The sequence below is a fragment of the Lygodium microphyllum genome, chromosome 30 (genome assembly GCF_053477565.2).
Source record: "Lygodium microphyllum isolate KBCC chromosome 30, Lygodium_microphyllum_v1.1.10, whole genome shotgun sequence".
Taxonomy (NCBI): Eukaryota; Viridiplantae; Streptophyta; class Polypodiopsida; order Schizaeales; family Lygodiaceae; genus Lygodium; species Lygodium microphyllum.
The window spans coordinates 104,928,929-104,955,443 of NC_141164.1; the positions used below are offsets into that span (position 1 = coordinate 104,928,929).

General features: G+C 44.0%; 1 protein-coding gene across 2 annotated transcripts in view; it reads left to right on the forward strand.

The window, feature by feature from the left end:
- The window catches only part of LOC148010217 (uncharacterized), a 56,298-nt gene that overhangs the window by 21,893 nt on the left and 7,890 nt on the right, over positions 1-26,515 (forward strand). For both annotated transcript variants that reach the window (XM_087672364.1, XM_087672365.1), the window contains exon 3: positions 3,452-3,551. In XM_087672364.1, coding sequence (XP_087528490.1) covers positions 3,452-3,551 — 100 coding nt within the window. The remainder of the gene's footprint in view (positions 1-3,451; positions 3,552-26,515) is intronic.

Genomic DNA, 26,515 nt, shown 5'->3' on the forward strand with positions numbered 1-26,515 from the left:
TCTGACAGGAGCTCACAACCAGGAGATGACAGACTGAGACTGAAGAAGAGCAGGCTAACAGGGGCTTCATTTCTTCTTGGGTCACGAGATTTATCAGTCTCAGCAGGGGATTTTCATCTCTCAGCAGAGGTACATTCAGGAGCTCTTGGTGACTTTCGAGATGGAGACTTGTCGGCCCATTACTACTCCTATGGATCCGAATTGGAAGGCCACTTCAAACTCAGATTCTCCCGTGATGGATCCTTCACGCTACCGTCGGTTGATTGGATCCTTGATTTGGCTTCTCAACACTCGTATTGATCTTTGTTTTGCTGTGGGTCTTTTGGCAAGGTTCATGACGGAAGCCAAACAGGTGCATTGGCAGGCTGCCTTGCGGATTCTTCGGTATTTGAGGGAGACCTTTGACTTAGGGATTTTTTATCCCGTAGGTACAAATGCTACAGATCTGGTTCTTGTAGGTTGGAGTGACTCGGATTGGGCTGGTGATGTGGACCACCGACGGTCTACTACAAGCTACTGTTTTATCTTGGGTAGGGGTGTTATCTCTTGGAGTAGCAAGAAGTAGCCCACAGTAGTCCTTTCTTCTACTGAGGCGGAGTATCGGGCTGCGTCTTCCACCACATGTGAGGTTGTGTGGCTTCGGAGATGGTTGGAGGAGCTTGGCTGCCCCCAGACTCATCCTACTCTTCTGCGGTACGACAATGAGAGTTGCATTGCCTTGGTATGGAATCCAGTATTCCATGCCAGGACGAAGCACATTGAGATCCAGTATCACTTCATTCGGAAGAAGCTTCTGGATGGGACCATTGATGTGGAGTACTGCAAGACCAAGGATAATCTTGCAGATTTGTTCACGAAGGCGCTTCCCCAAGCTCTTCTTCGGCAGCATTCTAGATCCCTCAGTCTTTTGACCCGTCCAGGATCTGAGAGAGGGTGTTAGCCAGTCATTTCTTGGATAGTATGGACGTTAGTGCCACGTCAGCACCTGCAGTCGGACAGGTTACTGTAGTCGGACAGTATTTACTGCAGTCGGCTGCATTTAATGCAGCCGACCTGCTGCAATTATTTCCTATTTTTCGGCTATTTATAGCCGGTTTTTTGGCACAGTTATATATTCATTATTCAGATTCTGATCTTGAAGATCTGTTGGCTGAGACAGACTGTGCTCGGGCTAACGGAGATTGAGGTCATCAAGTCGAAGAGATACGCAGATATTTCCTCTGCCCCCTTGTGTATTTTTGCACTTTTATACAGCATATTACACCGCAGATTTTCTGCGTTTACATTGTCTCTTCTCTCTCTCTCTCTCTCTCTCTCTCTCTCTCTCTCTCTTCTCTTTGTGTTCACTCTCAGTCTTGTCCTACGCTTCCGCATCGCTGCACTCTGACACTAGCCACCTCCTTGTTGGGCTTGTGATACTCGTGATGCAGGGATTGAGGGGGTCCTTGAGGAGTGGTTATTGCATGATGGCCCGTGGCATTCTCGACGGAACCAAGCACACCACACTGAGCTTGTTTACACTAATTACTGTTTGATGACTCGTAAGAAGATCATTGGAGTCAAATGGGTCTTCAAGACCAAGTACCGCAGTGATGGCACGTTGGACAAGCGCAAGGCTTACCTTGTTGTTAAAGGTTTTACACTATGCCCAGGCCTTGATTTCCATGATTCTTTTGCCCCTACAGCTCGGTTGGCTACTATGCGCGTAGTTCTTGCCTTGGCTAGCCATAGGAGATGGCCGGTCTATCAGTTGGATCTGAAGTTTGCCTTCTTGAATGGGGAGTTGAAGGAGGAGATCTATGTTCTGCAGCCTCCAGGCTTCGGTTCTTCTGATGGTAAGGTGTACATGTTGAGGAAGGCTCTCTATGGCCTTAATCAGGCTCCTCGTGCTTGTAATGAGAAGTTGACTTGTTCCTCTAGGAGAAATTGGGGTATTGGTGTTCCAAAGCCGACCCCTAGCTTTATGTTCACACCTCAAGTGGAGGTCATGTGTTGTTTGTCCTTTATGTGGATGACTTGATTGTGACATGTGACCATACTCGGATGGTCGAGCAGACGAAGGCAACACTTCATGCAAAGTTTGAGATGACAAATATGGACTTCTTTACTTCTTTCTAGGTCATGAGATCTATCAGACTCCGAGGGGGATCTTTATTTCCCAGCAGCTGCCAATGAGCAGCAGATCTACGTGGTCTTGTTGCCCAGAAAATTTGGCAAAAGGCAAGGCCATGTGTGATGACAGGTGTGCAGTATGGGGTGTCTAGGGACAGGCAACATGTGTGTTGAATGTTGTTTCAGACTTGGCTAGGACAAGCTAAGGGACAGGGCATGGACAGAGGTGATGGGACAGGCTGCTTGTAAACGGGATAGGTTGGACGTGTGGCCAAATAACAGGCTTTGGACTTGTCGCCGAGTCAAGACTCAATGGTGGCTGTGGAAATGACAGCTCACAAGTTGAGTGTTAGAGGAGAAGGTAGCTTGGATACCACTGTTAAGTCATGCTCAGTCAGCTGCACACATACGTTCACGTACACACTCTCTTTGAGTGAAGAGTGAACAACAAAAGAAGAGAGAGTGCTGGACTGTTACATCCACTAATGTGAGAATGATAATGAAAGTACAATCCCTAAGGTACTACAACACTACCCTTAAGGTGGGTGTTCACATGGGGAAAAACCCTTCTCTTGCTAGAAGGTAAGAAGTGCTTGTGGATAAGGGTGCTCACACCAAAACGACAAAGAACATGATAAGTGTAACATTGTGAGAGCTCTATATGTCCCTGTTATACAATGCTCATAATCAAGAGATGACATACAAGGTCTAAATAAAATCACGACTGCTAACATTGTCTTAGTTTCTAGGATTAGACTGCTTGATTTTCAGGGACGACCTTCCTATAGCTATTGTATCTCTGGCTTGCATCATAGGTTCTAAGATCCAAAGGGGGAATGCTATCTACGTATGCTTCTGTGTATGTGAATAAACTCAGTGAGTGTTAGGACTGCAGTTGTGTGAAAATGTTCTGATATCAAAGTCCTAAAATGCAGTTCTTGACCCAATTTAAGGCATAAAGTGAATTGATTGTATCGTGGTTTTTAGAGGACCTTAAACTGAATTTGTGCTGTTACTGAAGAATTTGCTCTTAACTCTTTGCGTTTAATGTTACTTGTTCATCTCAAAACTGGATCTCCAAATATGTTTATTCCAATCTCTTTTAGTTTTGTAGCAGCACAGATAGTCATGTGTTTGCATTGCTATGTAAACGACTCTCCTGTGTCACCTAAAGAAAATTATAAGATCAAACTTTTACCATTCTCATTTACATTCTAGTGGTGATTAACATGATAATAAGATTTAACAATTGTATGAATTTAGGTTTTTTGATGATCTTTTTTATCTTACAAATTAACATATCATGCTTTGGTTAATCCATCAAAGTATGTTTCTGCAGGTTCTGCCAGCCCCAAGTTTGTTCTTCAAGATGCTGTGTATGCAACACAAATTGCACAGGAGCTGCGAATGTTGAGCCGCAACACAACGAATGGGCTTTTGTGAGTACCTTACATGGAATATCTAATACATGAGGGTGTAAGTCATGCGACTGTTAAAGAATTGGGATTATTTTCCTTTCTGTTGATCATCTATGTGCTTTACCGCATGTATATCCTTGTACTGTCAGACATCAGAATAGCTGGAAATTTCAACATGACACATACACATATATGTTCTTGCATGCTTTAACTGAAAGAAAACTGAACATGACAAACTGTCTATCACTCCGTCACTCGCTGTCAACTCACAATGATGAGGCAAGCATTCACATCTGAATTGAAGGGGAGAATGGCACACTACTATGCCAAGATGGATACACACAATTGCGGGAGCCAAAGTTCATTGAAGAGGAGTCCTTTCCAGGCTGCATTTTGCTGGGCGACCATCTCAGTCAACTAGTCAACCATTTCCAGCAGTTGTTCAAAGTTCAAGGAGTGCTGCAGAGCTGTGCTTTCATCAGCGTGGCTTGTTTCTCAAATGTCTGGATCAGGTTTAGCCTGTTTTCAACCTGCGTTTTGGTCCCAGACATAAGCCAACCTGTGTTTTGCAGGTTTTCGCCCTCAGTCATCTGTGTTTCTACTTTTGAGCCTTGGATACTTGCTGATTGATGTGCTAGACATAAAATTTCTACTATACAGCAGCCAGGTGGGCCCCAAATAGGCTGATATAATCAGTTTGCAGTCTTGTTCATCAGTAGCAACCCTTTTCTTTGTGTTTTGCAGGTTTTCTTGAATGCCATAGATGGCAGATCATTACGAGTAGCAGGATCACGTGGATTTGGACTGCGAGGACTGGCAAAGTGATGGCCGAGGCCAAGATCGAGAAGACCAGTGTTCTGACTGTTACGACTCTGAGGATTGCCGAAAAGATCGCCAAGATCAAGATAGAGATTGTGATGTAAATTGACAAGTGGGCCATGACTGGGTTTCCTCTCAATCACCTTCCACTCTCGTTCTCTCTCTCTTTTCCACATCATCCCCCCCCGTTTCCCCTTCCATGGCTTCGAGTTCACGATTGGCAATTATGGCACTGCCTATTCAAGTGCTCGTCCTACCCTCTCCTACTACTTCTAAAACGCTAGATGTATGAAGAAACTACTAGGGTTTGCACTGAGGAAACACAAAGTGTATGACCATGACATAAACACAAAGACATAGACAGTGACGTGCAAAACTCACCCTAAAATGCAAAACACAAAAACACAAACACAAATAGAGAGAGAAAGAGAACTCTAAAGTGAATGAATCAATGCAGCAAATGAATGTAAGAGTGTATAGAATGCTCAAGGGTAGAGTTGTGAGTGTCGGAGAGTGATGTCCATTAGAGATGGACCCCAAAAGTGACGCCCATCGGAGACAGACCCTGGGTTCGCACTGAGAAAACACAAAGTGTATGACCACGACAGAAACACAAATACATCAATAGTCATGTGCAAAACTCAAACCCTAAAACACAAAACTTAAAACTTAGAACGCAAAAATACAAACACAAATAGAGAGAAAAAGAGAACTCTAATGTGAACGAATCAATGTAGTAAATGAATGTAAGAGTACAGGATGCTCAAGGGCAGAGCGATGAGTGTTGGAGAGTCATGTCCATTGGAGACGGACACCTCGAGTGCTGTAACCACTAGTTGGAGATGAGAGAGTGCTGAATAATGAAGGGCAGTAGGTTGGTCACCAAAATGCAATAGTCGGAGGCTGAAATTTGACAACATGAGAGGTGCTTGTTGATGTAGGTGGCTTGTTGTATAACAAAAACGCAGGTATTGCAACGGCCACTTAATGAGAGAGATGGTAGGAGACCAGATGTTGAAAACATAGGCTGATCAGATGCTATGACGATGCAACAGATGGAGACCTCCAAATAGTAGGGTGATGATTGGAAACAAGCCGCCTAGGGCTGGATGGTGATGCGTTGGAGTTAGTGATGACTGGACAGTAGATGGTAGGTGTTTGATGGCTGAAATTTACATAGTAGAGTGAGAAACTTGCACAGAAGGATGAGATTGAATGGTGGGCAGCGTGTTTATTTATAGATGCGGATGGATCCTCCTAAATTGGGGTTTGCACAGAAATTCTCTCGAACCGTTCATTGTTTTAGGGTTTTTCGTTAATTAAGCATGTTTTGGGGCTGTTTAAGAGGCTAATCAACATGCAATGCATTTTTTAGCTCAAGATCCCCTCTTAGGCCAAAATAGGGCTAGAAAGGAAGGTCAACCCAGCTTTATTCCAAGGTATTCCATCCCAAAGCAGCCAGGGAAAAATGGTGCACATTGGCTGCCCAATGGCTTACCAAGACTACAAGGTGATGGCTATCTTATCAAGGGAGTTCAAGTAGTCACCCAAGAGAGGCCAGGGCATTGGAAAAAGGGTGCACGCCGGTTTTCCAATAGCCTACCAAGTCTTGCAAAGGTGAATGTTACCTCTTTTTTTTGTGGGAAAGATGTGATTAGATATGGTTTGCAATCGATTAAGTAACTATGCCCATATAGGAAAATGAAAAGGGATGCTCAGATCCAACACATCTCAAAACAAACAAGTTTACCCAACCACTTGGGGGTGGTGATGATGAGGAAAAGGGTGATGAAGGAGTGGTGGTGGGGTGTAACAACCATTGGTGGAGATAGCTCAAGATCCGCTCAAGGGTACTCTGCGCAATGAGATGCATAGTATGCTACATGTTGAGAATGCTCATGTAACAGGTGTCTCTTGGATAGTGTCCTTTGTGGGGGAATTATTCACTTGTTCAAGCACCCTTACAAAGATGACAAAATTATGCAATGCCAAGGAAAAGGTAGAACAGGGAAGGGAGGCCAATGTTGAAGACAAGTGTAGAATCCTATAGAATACCATGAGAAGATAGGAATCCCCTTTCAAGCTTGGATATCGATACTGAAGGAGGGAGAGGAGCTTGATGTTGATCTTTGGGTGGTGCCGAGAACCATGATGATAGATTAACATGAGGATGAAGCACCTCGATTGAAAGAGCAAAGTAGAAGGCATTGTCATGATAGAATCAAGAGAGATGCTATGCGATCTACCTTAGAAGAGGAAGCCTTCGTACTAATAGAAGAGCAAATGTCCTAGGAAGATGAAACCATGAAAGGAACGGTATGCATCCCATGTCTCCAGCCTAGGCAACAGGACAAGTGCAAACCTGCATGTTAGCCCTACGTTGAAATACAAACCGTGCAAGAGAGATCAAAAACTGCAAAATTGGGATTAGTAGTGGAATGTTTTAATGCAAAACAAGACAAAAAAGAAAGTTAATAAAGGAATAATGCAATGAGGGTATACGTGTGAGTAAATGCAACAGAAGACTAAGAAGGAAAAACTAAATATGGGGCCACCATTGTGTATGTCTATCAATAGGTCTTTGCCAACGAAACGTTTGATGAGGTGGAGAACTAGTCTTAGATGAAGATACAGAGAATGACCTAGGAATGGATGCAAAGAGTGCGCTAGGAGACCAATCTGTTAATCCTTTAGGAGTATTGAAAGATATGGGGTGATGAGGTTGTCCGCATACCATGTGTATAGTAGTTGTTGAGACAAATGGAGCATATGGAGCAGCAGCGGGAGGCGTAGCGCCTGTGGACTGTCCAATAGGAGTGGAGGGAGTTGCAATGGTTTGCTAGGGTTTCTTAGGAGGAAGACCTTGGGCATTGGTATGACAATTTTTGTCCACATGGCCCGATCTCTGGCAGTGTGTGCAAAACCTATTTTTCTTAGGGAGTTGTTGCCAGATGGATTTTGTTTTCTTTGGTTCTGTTGGAGGAAGGGTGCTACCCTTGTTTTGACTTGCCCTTGCATCTTGTGGGTTCTTGCTACCTCTGGTTTTTCCTTGCGAAGAAGAAGCAACCAAACCCCTCTCTAAATATGAGTATGTAGAGGATTTCTTGTAGACTTGATCGTGTAGCCTCATGTAACACAAGAATTGACACTAAAACTCATAGAAGGTCAGCAATTGGGGCAACGAGATAATGTGCTGAATGAAATGAAAATTTAACTTGATCGTCTAACTTCGGGGGGACTTGTCCAATGAGGAACCACTGATATTTGGCCAACCTGACTTTCAGATCATCCCCTTCCTTAACACAAAACTCCGGAAGCTCAAAATCAAGATTGATATGTTGAGTGTTTTTACACTTATTGTGTTCCTTCTAACTTCTGGTGTGAGTCCTTCCTTATCTCGGAGGCATTTTTTCAAGTTGAAAATTGGTTTTTTACCCGTGTGAACATCTGTCAATGGGTGTGATACTTAGTACCTTAGGGATTGTACTTACATTTATTTTCACATAGTGAATGTGACCTTTCAGCACTCTCTTCTCTCTTGTTGTTCACTTGTTCACTGTGAGTATGTGTAAGTGTGCATGTGTTGCAAATCCTAACCTAACAATGGTATCAGAGCCATACCTCCTTTGAGTCGCCACTCTGTTGGCGTTCCACCATAGCTGCCATTGAGCCTTGAGCTTGGCTTTGTTGAGCTAAAAATACTTTAGCTTGACTTAAACAGCCCCAAAATACGCTTAGTTAATGAAGAAACCTTCTTATTTTAAAAAGAAATGCAATCCTAGAGAGTTAATGTGTCTCACATGCCAAACCCTAATTTAGGTGCCTTGAACTTTCTATAAATAGGCATACAGTCCACTACTCTCCCTCAATCCCGTTTTTATAGGTTTCAAGAGCTGTATTTTTGTTTACACCCCCGTTCACGAAGGACATCGCGGTCTTCCCTCAGCTATCTTCTACCATTTGCTGCTTGATTCCAACCTTCGCCCACATCTTGCAACTGTCGCCTTCACCTTGTAGCTCTCGCGTGGTACCTTGGAGCTATGGCCTATTACAACATCATTGTGTTTATTGCTATCACCATCAGTTGAACCTGTCGCCATTCGCTAGACATTGTCACCATTATCTACAGTCTGCATTTGTTGAGTCTCTCTCTCCTCTAGCTGTTGCTTGGCTCTTTTGCACAATCGTATATTGCTTCTAGCTATTGCATGGTTTTTCTCTCTCCTTAGGTACGTGCGTTTTTAGTCTTTCTCTCTCCTCACTACTTGTATGTATCAGATCCAGCTTTTTTGGTCACATTTGTTGTTGTTCAATACACGAGGGCTGTCTTTTATTGCTTTGCTTAGCATTTGATTAAAAGTTAATCAAATGTACTAATGTGACTTGTACCTGTGAGGTGCAAGTTAATTATTTCACAATGTGGGACCCAAGATGCCAAGATGTCAGTTGGTGCCAAATACAAAAGTTGTAATAAGTTATACCTAACAGGTACTAGGTGGTACTCAGTGTCAGATTTGGGCCTAGACCAATTTGTTGGCCACTAATGTCAATGGTGACATTAGAGACTAGGCATTAATTAATCAATTAATGCTAGTCTAAGGGCCAATAACTACTCAACTCTGTATTATTTACCGAAAGAAATGGTACAACATAGGCACATCCTTGGACCACACCTTCGTGACGTCGCACATGTGAGGGTTCACCACCGCTGGGTATAGGGAATCACATGTAGAGTGGAAATCAAGCAAGGCAACTTGACTCATTCCGGGGTCTTAACAGAGCTCATTCTATCGAGCTGGTCAGTGTGTCCAAGACTTGACTCACTAGTGGGGTCTATCAAGCTGGTTAGTGTTTGTTGCACTACGACTTGGGGGTCTTAACATAGTTTTTCCTATCGAAATTACTAGGGTTTGTTCATCTAGACTCAGTGTTTATTTGTTTTCATTCCAATCCACCCTCGACTTAATTATATTTGAGGAGTGGAGGCTTGCAAGTCCTATGCTAATCTAAGGTATGATTCAAGGAACATTGGAAGTATTGTTGGGATTCTCCTTGATCGAGGTAGCGAAGGCCTCTTTCTTGCATTCGCAGGCCTGCGCTTCCGAAATCCAATTGGCTTCTTTGAGAGGGTGTTCTTTTCACTTGGCGAGTTACTCAAGGTAACCCTTGTGCTCCCGGTGCCGAAGGATTATTTCTACTTTGAAGCAAAGGGGCTGTTGGAATGAAGCAATGAAATGTGCCGCCCCCATTGGGTGTTGGGATAGAACTTGCATAGGAGGTGTGCATGAAATGCATTGTGAACGCAGATGCTTTTTGGCAGGTCCAACTTGTAGGTGACGTCATTCAAAACTTGGGTGATGCGGTAGGGTCCATAGTACCGATGGTTGAACTTGGGGCTCATATTCTTTGGCAGGGACATATGCTTGAAGCTGACGAGGACCATGCCGCCTTTGGTGAATAGTACTTCCTTGTGTTTTTTATTGGCTTGGTTGGTCATGGTAATTTTGCTCTTTCCCAAACTCTGCTTGGCTGCTACATTTCTCTCTCTCCATTTCTTCAAGAAGTCTTTTGCATCTTGATTTGCTTTGGCAGCTCTTGAGGCTAGGCCAAGGGTGTGATGAACTCTTTCCTTGTGGCTAACTCAAAGGGGGTGTAACCCATTGTTGAATGGATTGAATTGTTGTAGTGGAACTCAAGCACATCAAGGTACAAGGCCCAATCTTTTTGGTCCACCCAGGCATAGCTTCTGAGATAGTCTTCAATGCCTTGGTTCACTCTTTTTGTTTGCCCATTTATCTTAGGGTGGAAGGATGATGAGAATCCGAGCTGTGTTTTCATAGTAAAGAGTTCTTTCCACCTGTCACTCATAAAGTAACCATCTTGATTGGATACAATGGCTAATGGTAGCTCATGTAACTTAAAGACATGAGTAAAGAAGATGCGGACTATCTCCTTGGCAGTCAATGGTGGCTTGGCAGATAAGAAGTGTGCTTGCTTGGAAAAATAGTCCACCACTACGAAGATGATGGTAAAGCTATGGGATTTTGGGAGTTCCATAATAAAATCCATGCTAATGACGTCCCATGGGCGGCTTGGCACTGGCATTGGTTGAAGTAAGCGAGTCGGCTTGGTGCGTGGAGCTTTCACTAGTTGGCAAGTGGGACTAAGTTCTGACATAGTCTATGACCTCCTTCATGCTTGGCCAAAAGAATTGTTTCCTTAGGACTTGGAGTGTCTTGCTTAAGCCCTTGTGTCCCCCTAGATTGCCATCCGTCATGCACTTCATGTATTATGATTTTCTTTAACTCCACATTATTGGGAATGTACAATCTCTTTCCTACAAACATGATTTCCTCTTCTAGTTATACATCCCATGTGGCGTCTTCTTGACTCGCACTTCTTTAATTATTTTGTGTATTTCCTGGTCATGTTCTAAGGCCTCTTTAAGTAACTCTAGGAAGTTGCTATTGGCTACACCTGTTGCTTTCAAATCGGCCTTGCGACTTAGTGCATCTGGTATCTTGTTTGTGGATCTTGGTTTGTGTTTGATTTCCATGTCGAATTCTGCCGGGAAACCTAGCCATTTGGCTCGTTTGGCAAACAACTTGGGTTGGGATTGGAAGTATTTGAGTGAGATGTTATCCTTGAACATGACTGTGTGCTTTTCTTGTACATAGTGGTTCCACTTTCAAAGGCAATGGATTACCCTTAGCATCTTCTTCGTCTGTGGAGATTTTGAAGGGCTTGGTGAAGTGTGGCACTTTGAGTATGGGGGTTTGACTCATATACTCTTTCATCAAATCAAAGGCGGTTTGTTGCTCACTTCTTCGTGTAAACTTTCCTTCGCCTTTGATCAAGTGGGATAGTGAACTCCAGAAATTCTTGTACTTCTTTGACAGTTTTTTGGACGGGGTTTCTTGAATTTGGGGGGTTGTGGCTCCTCTCCTCTAGAAGTACTTGTGACGGTTACTTTGGATTCACTTGTTGAAGTTGTGTCTTCCATGGGGCATCTATTTTGCTAGTGTGGTTCCCCGTACTTGAAACATCTAACCCTTGTGGTCGCCACTATGATATGTTTGATCTTGCAAACTCGTAAGATGTTCTAGCAGTTGGTCTCTGTAGTGGTTGTTTCCCTTGGTACCAGAGCGGAGTGCGAAATGATTGAAATTTGACTCCAAATCTCTGAGATGGGGCCTCTTGGGTGGTTGGGTCTTGGGGTCCAAGAGTTGGTGGTGAGACTAGTGCTAAATTTAGCTTGACTCCCATAGGCTGTTCTTCTCCTTTTGAATCTACTAATCTTTTGGCTATCATCATGGCCTCTGCCAAACTTGTTGGTTCTTGTCTTTCTACATCTCTTCTGGCCCATTCTTGCATGTCAAATAGGAATCCATACAACTTTGTATCTATGTCCATGTTCGGGAGTTGCAGCATCAGCTGTCTATACTTGCTAACATATTTCTTCATCTTCCCTTGTGCTTGCTTGAGATTTCTCCACTCATCTCTAACTTGGAATTTCTTCATCCTCGGGATGAAGCAATCTTTGAGTTTCTCTTGTAGTTCCTCCCATGAAAAAACAATGCGCCCTTGTTCTTGCTTCAGTAGATACTAACTAGTGGCATCCTCCTCCAGATAGATGGCTGTCACTTCTCTCTTCCTATCTTTAGTGATTCTAGCATACTTCAAGTATCTATCTACCTCTGTAATCCATTTCTTCAAAATTAGCCTGTCTCTCTCTCCCTTGTACTTGGTGGGTAGAGGCATCTTGAACTTGCCATAGTCATTGTGTGAGCTTTCACTCTCCTCTCCATCCTTGTTGCTTTGTCTCTTGTCTTTCTTCTTGTTTCCTACTTCAGATTTCTTCTCCTTGTTTTTTTTTTGGGTGTCTTGAGATCTCCTAGATGTTTTGTTCCTAGCTAACCTATCTGCCAATCTATCTACCTCCTCTTGTAGTTTGTGTCTCTTCTCTTTCTCTTGTTGTTGTATAAGCCAATCCCTATATCCTTGCTCGTCTTCAAACGTTTTTCTCTTTTGCTCCTCTTCCTTCATTTGCACGTTTTTCCAAATTGAGTCTAACAAGCTTGATATGCCCTCCAATTGCAGACTACTAGGGTAACTAGGGATTCCTAAAGTGTGTGTGTGCATATCAATCTTATGGAGAGTATGTGGAGAGAGGTAAGAAGGATAAAGCCAGCATACAAGCATAATAAAAAAATGCCTTTGGAGATTACCATGTGCAATGCTAGGAGTATGGTGGATCCGGAGTCGACCACTTCAAGGGTGATCGAAAAGGGATAAATGTGCACAGATGCATGTTTACATGAATAGAATGCCAATATTGGAGTAAATGCAAAGGACAATGCAAGTATTCATGCTCGTGCAGAATGCAATGCAACGGTGCCTCTTGGATAGTGCCTTCGTAAGGGAATTGTTCACTTGTCCAAGCGCCCTTTTACAATCATGTCATCTTGATAGTGTGGATAAAGTTTCAAATGTCCATAATAGATAATGCAAAGTAATTAATGTTAGAAAGTGAAAAACTGTAAGCATTATTACTGTTTTTATCAAGAGAAGAAAACAATTCCCTCTCAATTTGGAAGGAGAAGTAAGAGGGAAGCACCCTCTTCCTATCAATCTGAAGAAGTAGAGGAGGATATATCCAAGCCGATCTGTGGTAGAAGATACTATAGAATTGACATGCTGATTGCCTTGGTCAAAATATCTGCAAAATTATTACTGGATGGCACAAACTTGAGGCGTATGGTGTCTAGTTCAAGCTGCTCTTTGGTAAGGTAGTAGTGAACTACCATGTGTCATGTTCGGAGGTGTGATGATAGAATTGCCTGCAAGAGCAATGACACTCTGGTTGTCACAATAGATAGCTGTAGGTGACTCATAAGGACATTGTAGTGCGGCCAACAAGTTACGTAGATAGATGGCCTCTTTAGTACCATTGAAGAGAGCTTGATACTTTGCTTCGGCCGTAAAAGCCGCCACTGTCTCCTATTACGGCTAGCCTAAGATATGGATGCTGTGCCCATGGTGTAGAGGTAGCCTCCATGGGAACGTTGGGTGCCAGGATCTCCCAACTAGTCAAAATCATATATCCTTACAAGTATAAACCATGACCAAAAGTTAGTCTATAATTATAGGTGTACCTTAAATATCTTAACACACTAAGACAAGCAATCCAATGAGACATTCTAGGAGCATTAAAATACTGATTAAGCAAACTAATTGAGAATGTAAGATCTGGCCTAGTATGAATCAACCAAGGTAATTTTCCTACAATAGAACGATAGGTATGAGCATTAAAAGACTAACCCCGAGGTATCCTTGTGCAGATGTATAGTGGGAGCTAGAGGTGTGGCTAGTGGCCGTGTATAATCAATGCAATGTAGGGAGTACTTCAACTACGACAAAAAAGATACTTTTCTCGGATTTAACAATCTCCATCTCCAAGAAATAAGACAATAAAATTTATCATCTTGAATGTAGAGCAAAGCTGTGCCTTAATTCCTGTGATAGCCATAGAATCTGAGCTAGTGAGTAGTATATCATCAATATACAGCAAGATAGAGCTAACTCCCACGCTAGTGGTGTGCATATGGAGATTTGGATAATAGGGGCTAGAATGGTATCCATGAGTCGGTAAGAACTCATCCATCCTGTAGTACCAAGGCCTCGGTGCTTGCTTCAGCCTATAAAGAGCTTTTCATAAGCAAAACACCTTGTTAGTTCGGTCATGGAAGAAAAGCTGGGAGATTGCTCCACATAGACTTCCTCTAAATAATTGTTTAGAAAGGCACTTTTGTTGCCCATTTGATAGATCACCCAACTATGGCGAGTGGCGAGCGCAATCAACAAACGAAATGATGTCAACTGAGTGGTAGGTGCAAAGGTTTCTTCATAGTCAATGCCTGCTCTTGCTTGAAACCTTGCCTTACAAGATGAGTCTTGTATTTTTCTAAAGTACCCTCGGCCTTTAGCTTAATCCTCTGGAAAAGTGGAAGTGAACTCTTACATGCCGTGTCCATGGTGTGATGATCGGATTGCCCGCAAGGGCAATGACACTCTGGTTGTCGCAACAGTCAATTGTGGGAGAGTCACATGGAAAATGAAGCACGGCCAGCAAACTCCTCAGATAGATGGCCTCGGTGGTGCCATCGAAGAGAGCTCGGTACTCAGCCTCGGCCGTGGAAGCCGCCACCGTCTCTTGCTTATGGCTGGACCAAGAAATAGGAGCAGTGCCCAAGGTAAAGAGGTAGCCACCATGGGAATGCCGGGTGTCAGGATCTCATGCCCAACCAGAATCAGTGTACCCCTGCAAACATAAACCAGAACCATATGTCAAGCCATAAGAAAAAGTACACCGCAAATAACGCAACACACGAAGACATGCAATCCAATGTGACATCGTAGATGCTGTGAAATACTGATTGAGTATGCTAACTGAGTAAGCTAAATGTGGCCTAGTGTGAATTAACCAAAGAAGTTTTCCTACAACAGAACGATAGGTGTGTGCATTGAAGGGCTGTCCTAGGGTATCCTTCTACAAGCGGACAGTAGGAACAAGAGGCGTGGCCACTGGCCATGTCTGATCCGAAGTGGTAAGCTTACCTATCTTGTCATCATGCATGTGTGTGTATGCACGACACCCGAAGACTCTGAAATGGAAAATAACAGGCTGAGAGCCAAAAAATGCCTCATACGGGGTCTTCTGAGGAAGAGCCGCAGTCGGGCACCGGTTGAGGATGTACACCAAAGTGTTAACAGCTGCGACCCAAAGGCGCTCAGGAAGCTTTGTTGCGAATAGCATAGAGCGTGCCATTTCCATGACTTTGCGGTTCCTACGCTCTACAACTCCATTCTGAGAGGGAGAGTTGGTAGAGGTGAGCTGGCGAGAAATGCCATGCTTCTGTAGAAACTCGGAAAACTCGTGGGAGATAAACTCACCACCGCTATCATTCCTCATGCACCCGACACAACGACCAGTATGGTTATGAACCAGCAGTACCCAAGCAGAAAAATATGTGAAAGCATCTGACTTATGCTTGAGGAAGTACACCCACATGTATCGAGAATGATCATCCACTATAAAAAAGAAGTATATCGCGCCGTTCAAAGCAGCAGTGGATGTCGGCCCACAAAGATCAACATGAATCAATCTAAGAGGCTCCTCAGCTCTGTGTAGACTGTTGAGGAAATGGGGTACGATGTTGCTTCCCGAGCTGACAGGCTTTACAGACATCTCGAGCTAGCTTCAAGCGTGGAAGGCCCTCAACCAGCTCACGGCGTGACAACTCATAAAGTGAGTCATAACCAAGATGCCCTAAGCAAAAATGCCAAAGACGCTCATTGTGCATAGGCTCCCGAGATGTGGCTAAGGCTTGGAAGCTATGGAACACGGAGCCTTCGGCGGTCGGCTCGGTCAGAAAGTGCGTCATGTGGTATAGGCCATTAGACTGTGCCTCACCGCGAGTAATTACTAAACCAGTCAGAGAGTCAAGGACCTCGACTGTGGTCACTGTAAAGAAAACTGCTCGCCCCAACCGGCAAAGCTGCTGAACAGATAACAAGTTCACCCCAAGCTGAGGGACATGATATACATTGTCCAACGAAGCCAGATCCAGACCCTTGTCAGTGGCAAAGCTGATGCAGCCTTGAGCCTGAATCTTGACCGAGGAGTTGTTTCCTACACGGACCCGCCCGGCTGCAGGGGCTCGGGTACGGAAAATGTCCTCTATAGGAGTCATGTGATGTGTAGCTCCACTGTCCACAATCCAAACTGGAGCTGAAGTTCTCGGCTGTGACGAGTGGGCCTCTGCAGTAACCTCGTCGGGAGGCAACTCACAGATGTGGATGAGACTCGCATTTGATGTCTCTATGGAGACGATATGGGCCGCTGCAGACCAGTCAGACAAGTTCTCTGGAGTTGAGAACATTGTCGACTGAGATGATTGTGCGGTGGCAGTGTGAGTCTGATCTTTAAACTGCCCCTTGCTATCACCCTGCCTCCCTTGCTAGGGGTTGCTCGATTGAGGGGTGGGGGTTTGAGACTTAGGTTTTGGTGCTGTGCCTCGTACCTTTGATCGACACTCGTCGTCAAAATGGCCAGCCTTTTGACAATGTTGACAATACCTATTCTTTTTAGGTACATTTTGCCACCCAGGTTTGAGTTGTGACTGGGAGTTTTCTTAAGAATCCCCAGATTGATTTAGCTTTTGAGTTTGATTTTGATTTTGAGTGGAGGTTTGGTTTGGTTTGTCCTTTCCTTGTTGCCCTTTCTGAGAATGAGCAAGAAGAGCCCTCTCTGAAGAGGAATTCATATGAAACTGATCGAACAACCGTGCGTAACGCAACAATTGACACTCAAATTCATAGAATGTAGGCATGGTAGGATTTGAAACTATTCCTTCCATAAAATTAAAGTATTTCTTGGGGAGTTTATTTAGGAACAATGTGACCTGATTGTTAGATGACTTTGGAGTCCCCGTAGTGGAGAATTCAGCGAGGAGACGCCGATACTCAGCCAACTTGACTTTCAAGTCATCCCGGTCAGTGATTTTGAAAAGCTGAAGCCCATGGTCAAGATTAATACGACGGGTCCTATCTCGAGCCGTATAGCGGTCAGTCAAGTGTGCCCATCGCTCTGACCCTAAGTCAAAATGCTGAAGCTGAGAATGAAACTCTAGCAATAAGCCCTGCATCAGCTCGACAATAGTGGAGGCATTCCTACCCTTCATGAGCGAACGACCTCGTATTAAACAAATGCGGGATCGGGTTGGGGTTCCAACCCCTGCACTAGATCCCATAGGTTCTGTGAATCAAGGACATGTCTCATCAAATTCGACCAAGTAGTAAAGTTTGACCTGTTAAAACGAGTCTTGTCATTAAATGCATTCTTGGCAGAAGATGAGCTAGAATCATGAGGGGTTGGGTGGGTGGAGAAGATGAGGGTGGGAAAGATGGTGGAGGTGAGAGTGTCTGATAAGAGTAAGAAGGAGGGGGAAGAGGTGGGTAGACCGAAGAAGGCTGTGAATGTCCAATGAGTGTCGATTGATGCGGAGGCACTGGAACATGAATGTTTTTATAAGGTGCTGGTGTAGGTGGAGGCACTGGGACACAGTAGCCTTGTCCAAAGTAAGACTGGGACACAACATTATGACGAGAAGGTCGACTAGGCAATGCCATGGAGGCAAATTGTGGAGGCAACTGATCCACACTCGGGAGAGACTGAGTGGGATACCAAGGCTGCAATGATCCGGAAAGTGTGTATGAGGTAGGTGGAACACCACTTGGCTGAGGGAAGGATGAGGTTAAAGGATGTGCCTATGTTTCCATAACCCCCCGGTGTGATGTGTGGTGCGACATGAGGTGTCTAAAATGGAAATGTAAATGGTGTAAATGGAAGTGGTGAAGCAGCGGAAGAATGTAGTGGGATGGGTGGATTTTGAAAGTGAGGTGTCTGAGATGCAGATTCTTTTTGTTCATTTCTATCATTTAAAGATTGAAAATGAAACTGTGAAGACGATGATACACCATGTAATGAAGTGAAAGGAACACCAAATTCATTCTGATTATGTGAAGTAGACGTAAAAGAAGGAAGGACAGAAGAAGAGTTACCTGGCTTTTTCTTATAATCCCCGCGACGTGTGTTAACATACAAAAATTGATCCTCTAGAGGACCTTTTTTGTAGTCAACAGACTGGACTCTTTCTTCCATATGATCTCTACTAGTATATTGTAAAACAAAAGAGGTAAAAGAAGAAGGCACAAAAGACGAATCAGAAGTATCTTGTATTGGAGAGGACGAAAGAGTCTGAAAAAATGGAACATACTCCAGATCTTGCTCTCCAAGAGGGGGCTCATCCCTGATGGAGGTCTCGACGGCCCTGCAACATCATTAGACTTTGGTGCAATATCTGAAGAGTGAAATCCATGCATACCTTCATTTAGAAGCTTTTCTTGAAGGGCAATCCTTCGGTTGAGCTCCTCAATCTTCTTTTGTCGATAGGGTATGATCAGTTTATATTCCTTGTCAGCTTGCCTATCTTTTCTTCCATGTACTCAGATGTTTCTTCCACCATGTCGGAACTTTGTGGAGCAAGCTGATCGGCCCACTCTCGCTCGGTTCTCGGTATAGGCTGATTTGGAGACTGAATCGGTGTTGATGTGTTCGAAGTCATTTGAATCTACTGTTGTTCTTGCTTCTTGCGAAGAGCTTTCAGATCAAAGGCCTAGGTTTCTCGGAGAGTACCAGGCTCTAATACCATGTAAAGAAAAATATCCTAACACAGAAACATAAACAAAAATCGTACCACAAAGCATAGACTGATAAAAAGAACATAGTTAGGGTTAGGGTTAAAGTAATTCAGAGACAATGAATACAATGAATAAATGAAATGATGTGACTACTAATAATACCATGCTCATGCAGCAAACACACTATGCAGTGAATGAATACTGAACCTCAAACTCTTGTATCTCAAGGATCAGGGCAAGGATAATGAGCTAGAGAGTGTCTCATACCCCCAACGGATCCCGAATCGCAGCAAGGCAGCCTCCGGATGTCGAGTACTAGCAAACGCAGCAGTGAGAAGTTGGATCTGATGCAACAGGAGTGAGGAGAGAGAAAGACTAAAAACGGAGCCTATAGGAGAGAGAAAGACTAAAAACAGAGCTTGCAGGAGAGAGAACGGCTAAAAACGTAGGCAGGACAGCCTGCAGGAGAGATAAAGACTGAAAACGCAGGTAGGACAGCCTGCAAGAGAGAGAAAGACTGCAGCGACTGCAGACAGGTGAGAGAAAACTGTCAGGGCGGCAGCTGGAGCCTGTAAACGCAGCAGTTTGCTAACGTGGCAGGTTGTACGATAGCAGTGCAGATGAACTGTAGTCAGTCGCCAAGCAAAAACAACGGCAATCAACGTATGGAGGACTGGAAACAGGTCCCAAACTGTAGGAAACAGTGATGGACAGCAAGGGCTGAGATGTCCTCCGTGACCGGGGTGTGGGCAGCAAGTTGGTAACACTTGAAACCTGCAAAAACGAGATTGTGAAAGAGTGGAGGGGTGGCTGCCAGTTTATAGAAAATTAGGATTCTAGATCCTCTCCCACTCAACTTTCTTGATCCGCTCCCCGTTTTAGGGTTTTGGCTAAAATAAGCCTAAAATAAGCATGTTTTGGGGCTGTTTAAGTGGCTAAGTGCATTTCTTAGCACAACACGTGCAATGCCCTACTCCTGTAGAAACTTAGAGAACTTGTGCGAGGTAAACTCACCACCAAAATCACTTCTCATAGTATTCACATGACGACCAGTCTGGTTATGGACCAGCAACACCCAAGCACAGAAATAAGTGAAAGCATAAAACTTGTGTCTTAGGAAGTACATCCACATGTATCTGGAGAAATCATCCACTATAAAAAAGAAATACATCGAGCCATTCAAGGTAGCAATGGATGTTGTTAGCAGAGTATTTGTCAGCTCATGTGTGAGTCTGAGCTTGATCTGGGCTGGGCATTTTTATTAGGTATTTTAGGTTTTTTTCTGGTGTGGCATTTTATGCCAGTGGAGCATTTTTATGCACCAATCGGCCAGCATTAATGCTATCCGACCAGCATTTATTGCTCCCCACTTTTTCAGCCTATTTATACTCAGTGCTCCTCCTCAGTCATTATCATCATTATCATCTTCACCATCTGCAGACTCTGTGGAGAGAGGAGCCAGTGCCAGTGCCAGTGCCCACGCAGCTAGTGACTCACTGTTGTATGCGACTGTCTCGTGTTCAGATATATGGATTCCATTTCCCGTGCATACATCTGAGTTCTCATCTGTATCGTGTTCTTTTCTTTTCTCTTTTTGTCTTGTGTTTCAGTAGTTTATTTCAGCACATGTTTATGCTTCCACCGCTGCTCCACTTCTGACATGGTATCAGTTTTCAGGATTTGTGTTTCTGCTGTGTTTTATTGCTAATTTCAAGACTGTTTTCCCCATTTCTTCTCAGGCAGCTGCTGCTCCCTATAGGTGACCTGTTTCACCTGCGTTTTCTGCAGTCTTACCATCGCCTGTTGCCTACGCACCCTCTACTGCCTGCGTTTTTCATCTGCAGCTGCTGGCGACAGTTTTCTACCTATTTTTCTCCAGTTTACAGCCTGCATTTTGCTGATTCAGCGTCTCTCATGGCTGGGTCACTGTTACTTCAGGCCGTTTTTGCTGTTTTTGGCAGTTTTTGACTGATTTTTTGACTTTCTGCAGCAGATTTTGTCTTCTATTGATCAGATTTTGGGTTCTATTGCGTGTGAACTCTCATTTTCTGCAGTCTGTGCTTGTGTTTTGGCTGTGTTTCCTCTCTAAATTCCATCTCTTCTCTACTTCTCTTCTTATCCTCTCCATATGGCTCCTCCGTGCACTTCCACTGATGATAAGTTACATGGACCTGATTATCTCACATGGAGTGCTGTTATGAAAGCTTGGTTTGTGCAGAAGCGGTTATGGTACATCGTCTGTGGAGCTATTGCTCGACCTCTCCGTCCTTTTTCTCTTCCTGAAGACTTTGATGAGGATAGCTGTGACATTACCACAACAGCCATGAGGAAGCGGTGCTCACATGGGACTTGGACGATGCCCGTGCTTACTCGGCGTTGCTTTGGTGTATTTCTAAAGTGGTCTTACCGGCGGTTACCTCCTGTAGGACATCTCCTGAAGTATGGCAGAAGTTGCAGCAGATGTACGAGGCACCTTCCACCATGCGGGCAATCACACTTTATGGCCAGCTCCAGCAGATGAAGTTTGAGCCGAAAGATACTATTCAGTCTTTTCTTCTTCGTGTTACGCAGGTACAGGACCAGCTTCGGCACATGCAATCTGCTCTTCTCGAGGCGCATCTCCTCGGGACGGTCCTCTACAAGCTCCCCCCAGAGTTTGATGGAGTGGCCAATGCTTTGCGGGCATAGACATCATCGACTCCTGTCAGTTTTACACACATGACCTCGATGCTTCTTGAGCATGAGACATCCTTGAGATTACAGGGGCGGCTTCCGGCACATTATGGAGGCGAGGCTTATGGAGCTTCAGAGAGGGGTGACGGGAAGAAGAAGTCGAAGGCCCAGTGTTACCACTGTGGCAAGAAGGGACATTCGCGGAAGGACTGCAAGAAGTTAGCGGCTTCCAGGAAGGAGCAGCAGAAGACAAAGCGGGATGTTGACTCTACCGATGAGTCCTCTCCTTCATCAGACTCCGACTCCAATCCTCCGACCAAGGTGAAGTCCAAGGCGCGGAAGGGATCCTCTTCTTCGGATCGCGGGAAGGACTTGGTGGCCCCTTCCTCGGCTGCTTTCTAGTGGTGGTGATGAGGTCATCCCTCACGACTCTCTTGTGCCAGAGAGGGAGTGTGAGCGGGTGTTCAGATGGGGCAGCCGCGCCTCATCTATACTTTTATACAGGTGCACAGGTTCCGGAGAGAGATGTCCCTGACGCATTGACTTCAGTCTGGCGGAATCAAATCCTGGAGCTGGGCTTGACATCCAGGTTCATGATGAGCTGGTTATCTGACAGAGAGCGGGAGGCTTTCGTCTGGAGCTCACACAAGGAGACACTTTGGCGGTCTGACCAAAGGCGGGGAATCCATGGTCACCTATGTTCAGGGGCATTTTTGACAGGCTGGTCTTGTATGCTACTGCGAGATCTTGGTGATGGACACATAGACATTCTATGATCTTCCCTATTTTCCGGTGTTTGGTACGATCGACATCGACATCAAGTTCTCTCCGAGGCACCTTGGTGGTGGCTTGATCACCCACTGCTTGGGTATTCATGGTTCTACTTGGTGGTTCTATGTTGTATAGTTTCTGATCCCTTTTCATTGTACTATTGTATTGTATCAGATCACCCATGATCTGAGAGAGGGTGTTAGCAGAGTATTTGTCAGCTCATGTGTGAGTCTGAGCTTGATCTGGGCTGGGCATTTTTATTAGGTATTTTAGGTTTTTTTCTGGTGTGGCATTTTTATGCACCAGTCGGCCAGCATTAATGCTGTCCGACCAGCATTTATTGCTCCCCACTTTTTCAGCCTATTTATATTCAGTGCTCCTCCTCAGTCATTATCGTCATCATCATCTTCACCATCTGCAGACTCTGTGGAGAGAGGAGCCAGTGCCAGTGCCCACACAGCCAGTGACTCACTGTTGTATGTGACTGTCTCGTGTTCAGATATATGGATTCCATTTCCCGTGCATACATCTGAGTTCTCATCTGTATCGTGTTCTTTTCTTTTCTCTTTTTGTCTTGTGTTTCAGCAGTTTATTTCAGCACATGTTTATGCTTCCACCGTTGCTCCACTTCTGACAGATGTGGGACCACAAAGATCGACATGAATGAACCTAAGGGATTTAGGAACACAAGTGATAGATTGCTGAGGAAAGGGTGTATGATGCTGTTTACCTAGCCAACATGCTTTACAGACCTCTTGAGATAGTTTTAGGCGTAGAAGGCCCTCAACCATCCCTTGATGCGACAGCTCATAAAGAGAGTCGTAGCCAAGATGTTCTAAGCGAAAATGCCAAAGATGCTCAGAGTTTGTGGACTCTCGTGTTGTAGCCAAAGCCTGAAAGCGATGGAACTTTGAATCATTGGCAATTAGCTTGGTAAGAAAGTGTGTCATGTGCTAAAGGCTATTAGGTTGTGCCTTGCCTTGAGCAATCACTGAACTAGTTTGAGAGTCTAGGATCTTGACTATGGTCGCGGTGAAGAAAACTGCTCGCCCCAACTGGCAAAGTTACTGAATGGACAACAAGTTCACCCCAAGTTGGGGGGCATGATAGACATTATCCAACGAAGTGAGATCTTGGCCCAGGCCAGTAAAAAAACTCATGCGACCTTGGGTTTGAATCTTGATCAAGGAGTTGTTTCCTACACGAATACTCCCGGTTGCAGGGGCTTCAGAAATGAAAATGTCCGCTCTAGGAGTCATGTGATGTGTAGCTGTGCTATTGACAAGCCAAATAGGTGCTGATGTGCTCGGTTGTGATGTGTGGGTCTCTACAAGCATCTCATTAGGAGGCAACTCGCAGATGTAAACGAAACTTGCATTTGATGTCTCTAAGGAGACTATGTGGGTCTTTGCGGACCAGTTAGACAAATCCTGTGGAGTTGAGTAGTTTGCCAACTGTGATGACGGATTGGTGGCAGTGTGGGTCTGGCCTTGCTATTGCTCTTCCTGGGGGTTGCCACACGACCTTACTTTCCTTGTTAGGGATTATCTGATTAGATGCGGTGGTCTGATTTTTGGATTTTGGTTGTGAGCTTCTTAGCTTAGATCGACACTCATCATCATAATGGCCAACCTTTTGACAATGTTGAGAATACCTATTTTTCTTAGATACATTTTGCCATCCACGTTTAACAGTAGATTGAGTAGTTCCTTGGGATTCACTAGCCCTGTTTTGAGTGTGATTTTGATTTGAATTTTGTTTGTCCTTGCGCTATGGCCCCCTTTGAGAAGAGGCAATGAGAGCTTCCTCTATCAAGGACATGTTATGAAATTGATCAAACAACCATACGTAATGCAACAGTTGACACTCAAACTCATAAAATGTAGGCATTTGAGGCAGTGAAATCACCTGTTGCACAGAATGGAATTTTTCTTGGTAGCTTGTTAAGAAAGAGGGTAACTTGATAGTTAGAGGACTTAGGAGTCCCAGTGGTTGAGAACTTGGTGAGGAGATGTTGATACTTAGCCAGCTTGACTTTCAAGTCATCATTTTCTTTGATTTGAAAGTTTTTAGGCTCATGATTCAAATTAATGTGATGGGTTCTATCTCAAGGCACATGATATCCAATGTGATGGGTTGATATCCAATGTGATGGGTTCGTACGATACCGTAGGTGTAGGTGGAGGAGTGGGACATGATAGCCTTGTCCAAATGTTGGCTGGGACACAAGAAAATGATCGAATGGCCCACTGGGTAATGCCATAGAGGTAAATTGTGATACTAAACGATCCACACTCGAGCGTGTTTGAGATGCAATCCTAGAGGGATAACTCGAAAGTATGTATGTGGGAGGTCAAGCCTCTGTCATAGGTACACCACCCGGAAACGGGTATGTAGAGGTCCTAAAGGCCATGCCTAAATGTACCGAACCCCCTGTGTGGTGTTTGGTGGATAATGTGGTGCTGAAACCAGCCTTCCTTCTTGGAATGGGTGGTGATAACCTGATTTAAGAGTTAATTACAGCAATAAATAAATGCACATAAAATGAAATACACACTTTACCATAACATTCTTGGACAGTAGACACCCTGTTGGCCCCAAAATTGGCGCCCCTTGCGGTATTTCTTTAGCTTTCATTCAATTGGAAGGAGTACAACTTGAGATTCTTCAATCTCCTCCTGCTAACCAATTGCTCTTGCTGTCATAAATGTCCAGCAAGCCTTTTGGGTCATTTGCCCCTTGTTTCACCCAGGACTTTTTCTCCAATTTGATCCTTGGCTGGCCAAATGCTGCCCCAAATCAATTCGGGATGGGCTGGCTCCTGAAATCCCTTGATAATCTTCAATTATCAGCTGCTGATTTTAGTACTTTATGCTGTTTAGGAAAATGCACCAAATCCCAAGTGCCATTTTTCATGAGAGATTCCATCTCTAACAGCATAGCTTTATGCAATTCTTCTTGTTTGTTCTATCCATTGCTTCCTGGAAGCATGATAACTCACCACAATCTGTTAACATGACATAATCAACCATATAATTGTCACCAAGAACATACCTATTTGGCTGTCTTTGCGCTCTAGTTGACCTACGAATCCATTGATCAAGATTTGCTGGTGGTTCAGCTTGCAAATGTGCATTAACATCTTTCTGTTCTGCAGGTTCAGCATGCTATACAGCTGGTTCTGGTTGTTCCAAAGACATCCCTTCTTATTGAATGTGTGGTACATTATGAGCAATATCTTGTTGATAATTTTCAGCATTATTCTCTACATTTTCAAGGACATTTACAATAGGTTTTTGCTATTGTCTAGCGAGTATTCTTTACTGTCCTATTAGTACATCCTCTCAGAATACAACCCTTTTGATCTCCCCTGTCTTTTCGGGCTATTTGTGTATATGATCGTTCCGAAAGATAACATCATTGCTGTGTACGACTTTCCTTATCTTGGGATTCCATAGTCGATACTCCATTTCACCCTCGTTACCATATCCTAGGAAAATACATTTACAGGACTTTGGCTGATTAATCAGGTGTACAATTGTTATAACAACCTCTACCCAAAATCCATGAGGTAAAGCAACATATGATAGCGTGGTACAAACCCTGCCTTGAATGGTCTTATTCATACGCTTTGCAACGCCATTTTGGGGTGGATTGTGATGGGCAGTGAGCTCCCTTTTAATCCCTTTGCTATCACAAAAGTCCTGAAAGGCTTTGGACACATATTCCCCACCATTGTTAGAGCAAAGACACTTTAATGACTTGCTAGTTTGATTTTTAGCAAGTGTCTGAAATTTTCACCTTTAGAGTGATAACTATGCATGTAAAATTGTAGGCATTGGCAATGTGAAATTGAATTACTTCTTTCCTCCTAGAGATAATGCTGGCATCTGACATACATCTGAGTGTACCAACTCTAAAGGTGAAGACTTTAGAGTGTAATTTTTTATGTGACTTTTGAGCATGCTTACCATACATACAATGATCACATTCTTTAAAATCAGCATACCTCAAAGACAACAAATAACCCAAATGAGAAGCACTTTCATTCCAATTTGACTCGTGTGTCCCAACCGGCTATGCCACAAAGAAACACTTAGCTACTCAGTTATGACAACTACATGGTCACACACTTTAGATATATGCAAAGGATACAAAGTATCACTTTTGGAGCCCTTGGCAACAATGCGAGAGCCCTTACGAAATTTCCATTTGCTATCCCCAAAGGTAGTGTGATAGCCTTCGTCATCTAGCTCCCCTATGCTTATCAATCTCTTTTTGAGTTGAGATAACATGCCTCACATTTTGCAAAACAAACACGGAGCCATGCTGAAATTCCAATTTCACATTGCCAATGCCTACAATTTTACATGCATAGTTATTCCCCAAGTGGACAACACCATGGGTACCACTATTGTAGTTAGAAAACTACTCATAATGTGGTGTAACACGAAAAGACA